A 15013-nucleotide genomic window follows, 5' to 3' on the forward strand; every position below is an offset into this window, starting at 1 on the left:
CAAAACGTTAAAAGCCGTTTTAAGCAACTTAAGGAAACGGTGTCAGTGTTTAAACTGCTGCAAGAAATTAAGAAACTTTTGCTCTTTAAAGGCAAAAATTAGCTGGGTAACCTCCTTGCTATATCATTAGCTCCCAAAGCAGTCTCTCCTTGAAGGGATCCCTGCCCAATAGATTTCTTTGCTTAATGAAATTACTTTTCAGATTTCCCTACACTCAGTGCTGGGTACTTTTACATTTCAATCTTTTCACATCCTTGAACTCTCATCAACATTTTTTCCAGACTGCGTCAATAAAATCGATTACTTGCGGTTCTGAATTTTGTCCTGAGCATGGAAATAAAACAATTTGTTTTAAAGGACTATCTAAAGAAAGCAGCACTTAGCAATCATATCTACAGGATCAAAAACAAAATAGAAAACTCCTACCAAACAATAAGAAAAGCAACGCCCTGATTTTAGCACGCTGGAAGTGCTGACTAAATTCCTGATATAAAAACCATGAACCTCGCTGTTGTGGCACTGATTGACATATCTTTCTGTCAGACGTGAATGATCTTTTCAGATCATTTGTGTGGCCATTAATTTGTTTCCTGTTCCAACTCCCTGTACTGAAAAAACTCTCAGGACTAAGGTTCAAAAGTGTCTTGACAGCGTTGTTGTAATCATATATGTAAGGACCCCTGACTACACTGTTGTTGAGATGCCTCATACCTACAACCAATCTGTTGCTTTTACAAGTTTAATCTAGGTATTAAGGAGCTGATTGTGGACCCATGTCGATATAACATCTTCAACCCAGTTGTACATCATATAAACCACTATAGGTGGTGGCAGGCTCCCATGATTCCTAGCAATAGTGCATACCTTTAACTCCCTAATCTGTAATACTACAAAATACTGCTCTCATTTTTTTTCCAAAGCACAAGTGGACTATCAGCAAGGGTCCAACAGTGTTATTCCTAATTACCTTTTTTTCACTCTTGATCCTGTGGCTCTCATAATTAGTTACCTGGGGCTGCAATCCAATTTGAAGTGATGACAAGAAAGTGATCCATGAAAAAGTAATAAGTTAAATCCAATTTCAGCCTTCCTCTAATTAAATGCACATGGAACTAATGACTCAAACCCTACCATTTCAGTGATAATGGTAATTAGCGAGGTGGGAGTCGCTCTCTTTCTTCAACACCGTAGGTGTAAACCACAAGGTAAAATGGCAGGAGCACTCTTAATTACATGTGTCATTTTGTCAGCAATTTGCACGTTTCTGACCAGTCAAGTAGCTTTCATTTGTTTTCTCCTTCCATCATGTTTATAACCAACTCCGAGCCCAATTCTGACACGCGGTTAGCCCTGCGACTCCTCTCCAAGCAATCTGGTTAGAAATTGCTTAAAAAAGGCACTGGCAAACACTTAATGTGCATGGGGGACCTGTGAAAGAGCTGAGCCCAGCGTGGCCTCTTTGCTATAGCAGGGGACTACGAACAAGAAGAAACCGTGGTTTTTATACCACCAGCTCTGCAACTGCCTCGCTCCAACCTAGATCCTTAGTACCACTTAGGTGTCTAGCTCCTACTGAAATCAATGGGACTTTGCGAATCGGAGCCTCCGTGATCTTGGGCAGATGTCACTACAAAACCCCTATCTGTAGGTCTCGGGTTACCCACGTCTAAAACTACTGCTCGGTGCCCTGTGTTGCCAACTCGCAATAATGGTGGCTCTTCTAAAGGCCCCAGCTGCTGGAGGCATATATTCAGATGAGAATCACAGCTTTCACCAAAAAGAAAAACAAGACAGTTTCTGGCCTCATATTTGGTAGAAAAAGAAGGAAGATGTGAATACTAAAAGCTCAAAAAGCCAGACAGCCACAAAGGCCCCCTCCCCTCACTTTTATTATCTCAGGATTTTTAAGTTATTCATACGATTTTCAGGGAGAACTGGCTCCGGTTTTGGGCTGCTAGGGGTGGGTGATCCTGAGCTGCTCACACAGGCACCGTGGGCTGACTGATGCACAGTTTTATGATTAGCAAATTGAGTTATAAAGCCCATTCCTAGAAACCAGCAAAGGCCAGCTTCAAAATAAATAAAATACAATATATAGAAAATGAAGGATTCAAAAGCAAGGCACTGAAATGTTCACAAGGGAAGCCACTGACACCAGAAAGGAGGAAATCCTAGCCCTCTTGAAGTCATCATTGAAATTCCTATGGATTTTAATAGAATCCAATTCAGTAGCAGTACATACATAATACATTTAAGAATAAAAAATAAATGCATTCCTTAAAAAAAAAAAAAAAAAAAAAAAAAAAAAATCACTGCCCATTTATTCAGCTGCTGTATGACCTCCCATCAGCTACCTTTGTTTCTCCGTCTCTAGTTGAACGCACCGCTGACACACACAGGTGTACGTCATGCAAATCCCTATGCCATCGCAGATTTTAGTTATGCCAACTGCTGCAAGAGAAACATCAGCAAGAAAGGATATCCTTCGCTTCACCCTTGGTTAGTGGGCTGCTAGGCTAACAATTTCTAATTTCATTAAAAGGAAAGTGCCATTAAAAACCGCAGTCACATACAATTTCCAGAGACTGCTGATTTCTACATTTCTTTTTGATTTTTGCTCTTGTCCTCCTCTGCTCCTTATTATATGGAAAAGAGGCACCAAGATGACACAGCAGGTGGCAGCTAGACAGAAGTACAGCCTAATGCATGCTTTACATAACATCAATATGAAAGGATTAAGGCATTCCCACCCCTGCCAACCGCCAGCCCCCCAAACTTTGCCAAATTTTGAATGGAAACATTTATTTTCAACCTCCCAACGAAAAGAAAAGATCCAATCCTGGTAAATACCACTACTTTGCATCACCCTTCGCATACTTAATTTATCACATGCCAAGTACTGTTTAACCTGCACGAAAACCACCAGTGGATTACTTTCAAATGCAAGATCCAGCCACTGACTTTCTAAATCTGGTTCCAGCCAGTGTCCAATGCACAGTCGGTTCAATGCAACACGCAACGTTTACTTCTTTAAGAAAAATTATTTCTAGTGTTGCCAAAACACACATGCACTTCTTTCTTGGGAGAAAAATGTGTCTCTTGATTTGTTTCCAACCTGTGTATTCAAGCCAGTAAATAAAAATGCTTAGAGAACTATAATGAATAAATCGCTCAGAGAATCGGCAATTAAAGCTCTAAATTTTAATCAATAAATCTATTAACGTAGGGATACATTTGCATTAGCCAAGAAAAGTGTCTGACTTTTCAAGGTCTGAAAGCATACCTGAACTGCTAAAATGTTTTCTTTCAAATATTCAAAGAATGCTGACATCTATGGCAAGAGTTTGTCGATGCTTTAATCTCCCCCCCCACCCCCCCATCTCATTTTTCTAGGTTTGAGATTTTTTTAACGTTTTTCCCCAATTGCTGGTTAGTAAACTCAGTCCTTAACTTTCGATTTTCTCTCATTTGTCTCATCTGCCTGCGAAACGGAAGGTCCCTGCCAAATGTAAAGCAAGGCAGAGTGAGACAGACTCAGACTGTGAGTCACACTATATTTGGGGGTTTATTAAACCACCGGCAGCGCACATCTCTGCATCTGTCAAAATTCGCATAGGAATATCTAAAATTTGCTAAAGCAGGGTCTCTCCGACTGTAGTTATCAAGGTCAAGGAGCGGCCTCTTGCAAGGCATTCTGCTGGATCCCGTTTTCATGGGAAAGCTATTCCAAGTATGGTGTCCCAATGAGACCAAAATGTGCTTAAATGGCTGTTTCAGCGGCAAATAACGAGGAATATGAGAAATTATCCACAGCAAGGTGGTAACAAATTAGCCACGCAGCAATGTATGAGATTAATTTTCCACATCTGTTTGTGCCAGTCCAGTTTACATGACAAAGCCTGCCAGCCAGTATTAAATTAGAGAGCCCGGGACTGACAGAGATCTCACTTAGCAATATTTTGCAGCCACCATAAATCGTACGTGTGAGAACGACGCTCGGTATGCTGATCAAGTGGGCTTCGCCTCCCTGCCTGTCAGCTCATGAACTCAGAGGTGGGCAGAGCCTCAAAGTGTCTTATTAGCAGAACCAACATTCGGGATTAACTTCCTCCCTTCCCCCCACGTTTCGCACAAACACCGCTCTGCACAACACGTGTTCGGGAGGTTTCCACCAGTGCCCTTGCAAGGTACCAAAAAAAAGACGAGCTCTGTAATTTCCACTGTATTCCTCCTGCATGGGAGCTACAAAGTTTAAGGGACAAAAAAATAAAATAAAATAAAATAAAAATCAAATCTATCTAGTAAGCACCAGAGCAACCCAAAGAAATTAAAGCGCGCATCTATTTATTAAATACCAGGACAACTTGCTTCGCCGCTTCAATAAAAAAGATTGGAAGATTTCTGGAACAAAAACGATCCAGACTGATTTTGTAAACTGTCAGCAACGATACCTCCTTTCAGAGCAATGTGAGCAGACAGATTAGGGGTGCGTATATATTTTCCGCAACAATTTCTACCCGGTACTGTAGTATTTTCTTTTAATAATACACTTGCATTTTACCAATGCACTCAGGGTCTGTTATATTCAAAAGGACTTGCAGTATGTTTAAGGCAGCGAAAGCTCCAGGAGTGAGGGGAAAAAAGAATGGGCAGTCATTTGAATCAGTGAGTGACAGGCCAGGCCAGCTCTCTGTATACATTAATAAATTAGAATTTTAATTGTGTCTCTGACTGCAGGAGCTGCTCCAGTACTTTAATATGTACCAACAATTGGCTATGTTATGGAATCTGCGATGTGGCCTTCACTGTTGACCTCTGCAACACAATTCCCAGTCTGACTACGGAAACTGTTTGGTTTGATCCTTTCAACTTATTTGAATCCTGACAAATAAGCTCACAGCTGAAAGGTCAACACAGTCATATTTCATCCTCTGGAGCTATTCTTAAGACATCTGCACAACAAAGCACTTCTTTTAGTACCTGACACTGGACCTAGCCAGCACAATCTCTCATTAAAAATGTCCCCAGTGGAAGAGTCTATTAAAAGGCATATGGAGCTGCTATGGATTTACCAAATAAAATATTTTTGGAAGTGTTAATGTAATAGTTTGGCTTGCGACACTCCACACTCCCAATAAACCGTACGCCTGCCCAACGACAAAACAGTTCAGACTTTCCAAAAGAATAATAGTGCAGCTATAAAGAGACAGGCGTTGTCCAGAAGACGGCACACCACGTCGGGAGCCAGGAATGCATGAGTCTGAATTTCACCTCTAAAACATATCCTCTCCTACAGTCCGGAGAGGGTCCCTTAAACCTGCCTGCCTCAGTTTCCCTTTCCAAAACTGCTATTTACAGATCAGGCTTCCCTCGTCTGGGGATGGGATGGAGATTCGTATTTTCCAAATTCTCTGAGGATGAAATAGCTACATAACTGCTACAGGTGCTCTTGAGTGGGCCATATTCTGCAATGCAGACCTATTCCCGATTCACTGAAGTCACTGAGAGCTTTGCTCAAACAAGGCTGTCATACGTGGCCCATAAGCTTCACTTTCTCACAGACTTACGTGTTTCTGATTTGACCTCCAATGCTCTGCTCTGTTCCATCTTTCGAGATCTAGAATCTACATTTTGGGGACTAAATAATCTGAAATACATGTCATCAGGGAAAGGCACAGGAGCAGTAATGCTCTCAGAGGCACAGGAGTGCAAATCAGACATTAGTTCAACAACTTTTCGGGTAATAATGACAAACGGAAAAGCACCAATATAAATTTGGACCACAAAGGCAGAGAATCAGATAGTAACAACAGTGAGAGACGAGCCCAACAACAGGATGCTGGTGTCACTGCGTTTCAGCTCCAGCACTTACTTCTGGAAACCTTGTTACCAGAAAAGAAAGCATCCTTTTCTTAATAAGTCCCTGGGGAAACTTCCTGAGAGTGACATAGTGCAGAATAGCTGTCCTCAGGAAAGTGAAAACACTAGCATGGTGAACATAGTGGAAAACTTAGGTACCACAATCCTACCTTGGCACTAACTGGGTGACCTACCAGCTGTTTTGGATCTCTAGTTCCTATGATTTATTCATCTTGAACAGTAGAATATGTCCCCAAAAGAAACACGTTTATACATGCATCTTACTTGGACCTGGTCGTACCCTCCTGAAGCTGATAATATTTAGGTTTCCTTGAAGGAGCTACAAATATTTCATCCCTCAATATGTCCAGAGGCCAGCAGACAACGGCTGGCGGGCAGAAATCACACCGATGATACGCTGCCCTAATGACTGCATTACTATTGCCAAAGCAGACCAACGGTTTGGGTGAACACGGGGTGTAAACAGAATAGCTTTTGAGCACAACCACAACAGCAGCAACGCAATAATGGAACGACGACCCATTCAATTTTGTGATAAACCTCTCCACCCATCCTCAACCAGGCTGTGCTTATGGGTGGGCTTTCTAAAACGGCTGGTGTGGGTTTCACTGCTCTACCTGAAGTCAACAGGAGCCTTTGTGTTAAACTTTAGTTGGAGCAAATTAGGCCACAGCTGAGCATCTCTACAAATCTCACGTTAACTTCAATATTACACTGCTCCGCAGCTTTGATTAACAACAGGTATATGCAGAGGCTCACGTGCACACATGCACTCTTCTTACCTGAAGGGCTGGTTGTTTGTCATTCCTCTTGGGAGACTTTAATCCACTAACTTGCTGCTGCTGCTGTTGCTGCTGCTGCTGCTGTTGCTGCTGTAGTAAAAGCTGTCGTGCCACCTGAAGAGCCTGGAAAAAAATAAATGGAAAAAAAAGGGAGTTTGTACCATGCAAAAACGTGGGAAGCTGCATGTGTGCTATTTGACCAGAACATCCCTTTGAACATCAGACCCAGTTCACCTCCCAGAAGAGTGCTCCCCAAAGAAATCCTGAGGCATGTTTGCACTCAGAGAAGAGTGGCTTCCGTTAAAAAAAAAGGGAAAAAAAACCCTTGGTGCTTACCCATAAGGATATGACACACCACAGCCATTTCTCATTTTAATTACAGGGGAAATAGGACTGCATGGTAACCAGGGGCAAACACAGATTTTGAAGGGGGGGGACTAATGTGAGCTTATAGGGCTTTATGCAATGGCAATATGTCTCATCAGGCAATGCGTCCTTTTGCAAACCACGGCAGTCTTCGTGCCCTTTCTCTCCAACCGGGCAAAGTGGTCTAGAGCCGACCAGGGTAGTCAACTGGGAGTTTCTCTTTGAGGAAGGCTGTTACAGTGTGGGCTGTCTGCTGCAACAGCAGAGCAGCTAGAGGCAGTGGCATCCAGCAAGTGGAAGATAATGCAAGATCTTGAGCTGCGCAGGTCCAGTAGGGAGCACACGAAAATCATTACTGGTCACTAGTGGTGCATGCAAGCAAGGGGCGAGGGAAAACAACAGCTGGGAGAGAATATTCTGCATCCCACACCCCAAAGAAAGACTTGACAGAGCTCAAGGGCCAACTGCAAAGGGACCAGAGAAAAAAGCAAAGTCTCCAAGACAGGACTTGCAGGGGAGGCACGATGCCTGGGGGAAGCATAAGAGGCAGGTCAAGGGCTGGAGGAGTATGAGGAAGTGCACACCTGATGCTAAAGAAGGGGCTTTGGGTGGGTCCACAAACCAGGCACCTCTGCAGTGGGGGGCAAGGAAGGGAAGGAGAGAGAAAAGTGGGAAAAGCAAAGGGGTACAACGCCCCTCCCATCAAGCTCATGGGCAAGAAGCTCGGTTCCTTTGCCAGCATGTCAGGCCCAATGCAGGAGCACCCTGGAGATGGCCCGTGTGCCAGAAGCCGGGAGACAAAGCCCGTCTGCGGAGGCATTTGGAAGCTGAGATGCCTGGCACCGTGGCTGGGACTCTAGCCTGCTGTCGCACTGAAGGATTCACCATCGCTGGACTCCGGGTTTCCTTGTCTCCTTGGAGACGTTCAGTACATGTGTAGGTGTAAAAGTGGGAAGACTGAAGACTTCATTAATGTAAAACAAGAAAAATAGTCCCTTTGCAAGATGCCTACACGGAAGGAGGGAGAGAGGCTGCCACGCTCCTCCTGCATATGCTCCCTGAGCTAATTAATTAATACATATTCAATTAAGGAGTTAAATTCGTTTAGGGGCTTTGCCATTTCTCTCTAGCAGGAATAGTTTCTCCTAAGTGTCAAGTGCTAAGCGTACCGCACGGCACCGGGCAGCGATGGGAAGCTGTACGTGCCCAGTTCTGCGGGGCAGGTGAAGGGGCTAGATGATTTTGGTGGGTGCTAAGGACCCCTCGCAGCTCTCGGGACAGTTCCCCGAACACAGCAAGATCGTTTCCTTCTCCTTTTACTTCTGAACACAGACACTCGGGAGAAGCACGAAGGGGGGCCCCCGACAGCCTCCGCGACTGGCCAGCAGGGAGTGAGGGAATCCCTCGGTGGCATACAGCCAGTGTAGTCTGCTTTCACAACTTCTCTTCCTGGCCTCTGGCTGCGAGGAAGGGGACGCTGGCTACACTACAGTGATCACCGTCTCATCTGCCAGCTGCTCGGTGTCGCTCTGAACCGTGCAGCGGCACCCAAACAGCTCGAGCTCTTCTCCCCTCCTTGCCCCTCTTCTTCATTTCAGTGGGAAAAGGAGGTGCCCAGGGATTCACTGGCAGCACCGAGCTTGCAGAACTGGGCTCCGGGCCGAGAGCGTCACGAAGCGCTTGCCAAACTGCTTGCTTGCCATTGCATTAGGACCGAGCGGGCCAATCGCTTTGGCAAGTGTGCCACAAATTAGCACTGCACCCTCCCCCTGTGCCACTCCAATCCCTTTCCTCTGCCTGTTTTGCTGCTTGGCTTCCTGCTCCCTGACTGATCTGATGCTCTGCTTTCTGCTCCCTGCGCTATCAAGTTACTGTGCTGCCTGATCTGCCACACGTCACAAGAGGCTACGTGTGGCCCCCATGTTGCAGGTAGACCACCTCTCTTTTAGAAAGTGCTACACCAGGCAATTATTTCAGGCGGAGGGCCGCTTACTGAGTTTTGGCAAGCCATCGAGGGCTGCACGACAGGCAGCCAGAGGCTGATAAATATTAATTTTCTAAATTTTTTAGGCATCCCATGGGCCAGATAAAACGGCCTGGCGGGCAGCATCTGGCCCGCAGGCCGCATTTTGCCCACCCCTGTGCTACACCCTGCCTCCTTTCACTTGGACTGTACTGCTGTCAGCGCATGATTTAATAACAAATCTCCACTCGCTCACAAAGATTTTAAATTCAGCTGTGATTTCCACCAGATTTTAAATACGGGGGAGCGTAGTCAGAGCTCCGTGCACATCTAAAAACTGCCACGTGGATGTGCGTGTGCATCAGAGGCTGGCAATCCTTAAAGGGGGCAAAAAATGTGAGCAGCTGTCAACCACGCACACACAAATAAGATCATCTGTGCAATTTTGTGTGCGTACGTGCGAGGGCTCTTCCAGTACTTCACCTACAAGATGAAAAGATTCTGCTGGCCACCAATTAATAACACACAAGGATGGCTGAGAGACCTTTGGGTGGAAGGTGATGCAAGCAGTAAAGACAAAATGTTATTTGTATTGAATTATCCTACTCAGTTGCTCAAAGTGCCTTCAAAGGTGAAACAGGAGCAGCTGAAAGATTCCTTCAAGGCTTAAGGAGATTGGCAAAGAATACTCACCTACTTAACTAGGGTGTTGTGTGGCTTATTTAATTAATGAATACTTGTAAAGCACTCTGAGTTTCTCAGACAAGAAGCGCCATACAGTACAAGCGCAACATGTTATTATATATTATTAAGACTGGCTCTGCAGAAGAATAATTCCAGATAAATGTGCAATCAAATGATCATTTTAGTTCCCCGTAATTAGATGCAATAGGCCAAAAAAACACGGGAGCCTTGCTTTAATCATATATCAAACAATCAGCACATCCCTAACCTTTCAAGCTACAGCCTTTCTGAATAAAACATCATCAACTTATAGATATTATTCCAAAAAGAACCAGCCACCATATGTGTTGTCTCTTTGAAATACAGTTGCTATAGCAGGCCCTGCATGCATTTCATGTGATATGATCATATTCTATCCGTTCTGGCAGCTGAGAGGTTGCACAACGAAAACTGGCTGCCAGAAATTTTTGAAGATTCCCAGAACAACTAGCTGTGCAAGACATGCCTGGTTTCTACTTGAGCTGGCCGTGAAACTCGGCTGCAGCCAGACTGGGTGATGGCTGTGAGCGTGAAGCCTTAAAGCCGCTCTCTCCAAGTGGAAGAGTCCTGCCCTGCAGCTGGATTTCCCTGGCCGAACCCAGCACTTGGACAAATAACGGGTCAGGTGCAGCATTGAGGGAATTGGGCAGGAGCAAGCCTCTTTCTGTCCCCTAGTGCCATGCCTGAGCAAGGACAGAGCCAATACCCTCCTCAGCAGGCTGGCCTGCTCCCCAAAATCCCTTGCGTTCGCTGGGATGAGGGCAGAATCGAACCGCTGCCTGCCCGCTTTGCACCACGCAGCAAGAGAACCGGCGTCCCTGCATCCAGAACGGGTGGTGTGACACCGCAAGAAGTCCCAAAACCTGGTGGGAGGCAGGGGGAGGGAGGTTGAGTGGGCAGGAGGAACAGTAAAAGGACGGGGAGCACGGTGGCACAGGGACAGCACCGAACAGCGCATCCTCCTCTCCTCTCCTCTGCGCTTTGCCTCCTCAGCAGAGATAGCATTTTATGATAAGAGAAGTGAAAGAACAGATGATGCTGGATCTAAAAGGCAGAGCTTTGCTCGGAGCAGCAACCCCGGGGAAAGTGCTCCCTGCCAGCCTGCCCCGAGCAGCTCCTCCGTCTCTAGCAATAAAGCGAGGCGAGTCATTCTGAGTCACTCAGCCTTCCTTTATTTTCTTGTCAAATCCTCCCTCCATCGTGCCTGCCTGTCTCTGTCATTTCCGAGTCTCATCGACAGTCATCACACATGCGGGGCAGGGGGAGAGGAGTGTGGAAAAGAAAGAGGTGGTGGTCTGGGGAGGAAAGCGCTGGCCTCCTTTCTTCCCTCCCACAGAACCCATTTCCAGTCCATTTGGCGTGCCTTTGTGAAATTAATCTGCAGATCTCAATTCAACCCCGGTGGACAGCAACCATCCTAACACCCACACTCCTCCTTTAATGCAAGCTGACATTCGCTGCTCAAGAGAGACCCAGGACGGAGCCAGCTCAGAAACCGTATCGCTGCCCTGCCTCAGACGCAGCAACCACTCCTGGGCAGGACTGGGACTTGCAGGCCAGCTTGGGAAGGCGGCTGCGCGAGGGTTTCCTGAGAAATTAATTTGACAGTGAATTGAGTCTCTCAGCCCCGAGATCCACAAGCAGGACTGCATGTTAATAAAGCATCCCATAGGAGCTGGCAGCACTTTCTATTTGTGAATTTGGCTCTGGTGAAAAGTGGCAGTCTGTCAGACACGGAGACTGAAGCCAGGACTAAATCTAGCCATTGCACACTTACAACATACAAAGCATCTGTGGGAGCTTCTCTACGCTGGTCTCATCTGCCTTGCCCTTGAGCACGGCATAAGCGAGCGGTGCTTTAGAGTATTTAACCTGTTCAATACTTGCTCCTTCCAAGCCCAAAAGCATGGCTCCGGCTACACTTTACCACTAAAGCACGATAACAGCGTTAATGAGGAGGTTGCCTCTTCTCCATCACACTCTTTTCAAGAAAGCAGAGTTATATTGCCCAACCATCCAGCAGTACAGATGACCTTTTGCAAGCATGCACTTGCTGGTGAATGTGTCCAAGTCAAGGTTTGCTCATGAACCTAGGAGAGTGAGTGGGTATGTGACTCACACACCAGGGACTAAGCATTTACACAAGCTAAGGACCTCTAAAGCCATCGCACTGACATTTTAGATCGGGGTTTCAGTTGCGCAGTATTTCTTGCTATTCATTTTTGTACTGCGGAAGTGCACAGAAGGCCAGTTATGAACCAGGACACTACTGTGTTCAGCTTTATTTAAATATACCAAAAAAACCCCAGCCCGTGACATCAAGAGCTTACAAGTAGCCCCCAAAACGCAGGGTTTTTAACTCTTCATAGGAACAAAAATGCCAAGATTTTGTACGGCCAAGACCTTGCCATCCAAACCTGGCAAAAGTCAGACATCTGGGGCAGGAGAGTAAAGGCACACCAGTTAAATAAAGTCACAATTTTATAAACAGAAACAATTTGTGGTCACAATCAACACGGGACATACTTGAAATGACGAATAAAACGAAAGGCTTTATGACTCATTACCAACGGAGGGACTATCTTGATCCTGTTTCATGATCTCTAAAGCACAAGAGAAACTACAGCTTATCTACTTCTCTGATATTTTCCTATTGTCCATTTATAAAATAGTCAACAAGGGAGATTTGAGTTGCACAAAACAGAGAGTTGGAGAAAGGAAATAAAATCAAAAAGCCCCATATTTTAGGGATATTCCAGAAACAAGGACCGACTAGGATCCAAGTTTTGGGGCCTATGAAACCACCAGCAATTTTCCCATGGACTCCAGCACAAGGTTAAAACAGCATCGGGCATCCAAAGATCCCGGGGCTCTCGCTGAAAGGCAACCACCAACAGGACAGCCATTTCACACTTCCCAATTTTGCACTATGAGAGCAATGCATCCATCTGAAACGATTGGTACATTTAATTTCAAGGCAGACAGAGGGTAATTTTACTTCGCTGTATTTTTTCTTTCTTTCTTTCTTTTTTGCTCAAAAATCCCTGTTAGGGCTGGAGCTTAAGTTACTGTTGCAACTTCACATTTTCACTGCAGGGACCTCAATCTTTCAATCCCTACAATCATTTTAGAGGTATAAAAAGCAAGACTGTGGGGCAAAAGTCTGCTCTCAGGATAAAACTGTAGAAACTGCAAAAAAGTAGAAGCTACTGGTCTGGGAAGGGGATTGGACGGTGAGAAGTGTACCGGGAGAAGAGGGGCACCATTTTTTTAAATAGAAGTGCTGTTTAAATGTCAAATACCTGATTTATAGGAAAACAACGGCAGAAAAACATCAACTGTGTCCGGCTGATGGAGGCACCTGCTGGATGTCTCTCCAATGAAGCCAATGTATCACGGCAGTGACTTTCAAACTGGTTTTCTGTTAGAGTCTATTTTTTTCAAAGCAAATCAGCTCAAGCTCCTCTTTTCACGGAGTAGGGCCCAAAATTCATATCAATAAGCTGTTAATGAAACAGGAGCCTACTGTACCTATAACAGCATACAGTTATAAGGACCCAGCCCAACCACACTTTCAGGAGGCAGCAACTGGCATCAGTGTACCGACAGGCTGGACAGCCTAGGGATTTAAGCCCTTAAGTTCAAGTCCCGTATTCCCCAATTTTCTGCTTCAGCCCATCCTCTCGTCTCCCCTGCCTTGTCAAAAGAGCCCCAAAGCAGCCACATGCTATCTTCTTCGTTTCACCACTGGCAGCTCCGTGCACCCTGGGCATCGGCACGGAGATCAATGACACCAAAGGACACAGAAATACCCCTCTATCAGCAAGGCCACTGCTCACAGCAAGAGAAAACCTACCCTCGAGTGCCAAGACAAAAGTATCTAAGCACCAACGTCATCATGGAGGGGAGACGCGACCTCGTCCCTTGCTGACCTTAATAGGGTAATAGGGAGCTGAATACCCGCATGGTTAGACCTATAAAAACTCCTGGCCATGTTTCAGACAGAAGTACGTTTCTCTTCTTCCTTATGCCCCAACCATCCTCCAACACTGCTTGGAACAGAGCAGGAAAACGCAATCAGCTGGCTCCAAAGTCTGGATGTCCTAGAGGTTTAAGAGTTCATTAACTCACTCCCACTTCTGCTCTATTCCTGTCTGACAGCTCTTCCCCTCTCAGGGAGCAGCAGGCACGAAGGAGCAGCGCTAAGAGGACAAGCAGCGCGAGGCTCGATGCTGGAGCCCAGCCCCACTACAGCTGGCCCCCGATGTGCATGGGAGCCGGGCAGCGCGGGGAACGCAACGGGGAGTGAGGCAGTCTGCAGAAGAAGTGCAAAGCTGGTGCACGGGTAACGCTTTTCTTCTGGAAGTGGAAGTAAAAAGAACCCAGGAGACAGGAAAAGAAATGAAAGCAAGAGGAGAAATCCAATGCAGAAGATGCAAATGAGAAGCAGACGCCTGTCCAGCACCTATGACCATCTCGTGCAATGCCTCCGTCACCCCGACCTAGCAGAATCAGGTGCCTCCTCTCTACCTTTTCTCTTCTCTTTCTGCCCTTCCTATCCCTCAGCTCTCGATCTTTTCTTCCATTCCCTTACTTCCTCCACGGATTACCTCTACCCTTCATCACCCCTCCATGTCTTCCTTGCAGGCTCGAGAGAAATGGGGAGATTTCTGGTAGTGGGATTCTCCCAGCTTCATCCCTACGCTCAGCTCTTCACCTGTCCCCCGTCTCACTACATCCCTTTGGTGCACTGGTTTCCTTTGAGAGGTGGGTTTTACCAAGGGGATGGATACTGGTTACTGGTGCTGTGCAGGGAAAAGGAGGCTTTGATGAAGTTCAACACTTCAATGGTGAGTGTAGGCTCTGCTTAGGCTTGAGGCTGGAGACCCAAGTGCCTACTAAGCAATTCCCTAGCTGGACCCACAGACGAGCCCTGGATGGACCATACAGAAACAGCTCTGCACACCTAAAATACCCCCTCGATCAATGTAGTTCAATGGAGAGGGAAGGCAACAAACGCCTTACCTGTAGTCAACAGGACAATGAACATATTTTAAATCTACGTTCCAAAAACATAGGGGCAGGGGGCTGGACTCGATGATCTTCCAAGGTCCCTTCTAGCCCTAATGTCTATAAAATCTATGAAAAACATTATGGGGCAAAAATGGCCTTCAGAGGTTTGTGGAATCAAATCCCCTTGGATTTTCAACAAGACAACCACATTGCCATGCTTCACTATTCACAATGAACACCAGTACAGCTCAATACAGTCAGTAATCAGGAAAAAGTGAGGAGCAAT

At 45.9% G+C, this 15013-nt stretch overlaps 1 protein-coding gene across 18 annotated transcripts in view; it reads right to left on the bottom strand.

Moving 5' to 3' along the window:
• The window catches only part of FOXP1 (forkhead box P1), a 442244-nt gene that overhangs the window by 123200 nt on the left and 304031 nt on the right, over positions 1-15013 (bottom strand). For all 18 annotated transcript variants that reach the window (XM_059715648.1, XM_059715649.1, XM_019499635.2 and 15 more), the window contains one exon: positions 6663-6785. In XM_059715648.1, the coding sequence (XP_059571631.1) occupies positions 6663-6785 (123 nt within the window). The remainder of the gene's footprint in view (positions 1-6662; positions 6786-15013) is intronic.

Source organism: Alligator mississippiensis, chromosome 12 (assembly GCF_030867095.1).
Source record: "Alligator mississippiensis isolate rAllMis1 chromosome 12, rAllMis1, whole genome shotgun sequence".
Lineage (NCBI taxonomy): Eukaryota > Metazoa > Chordata > Crocodylia > Alligatoridae > Alligator > Alligator mississippiensis.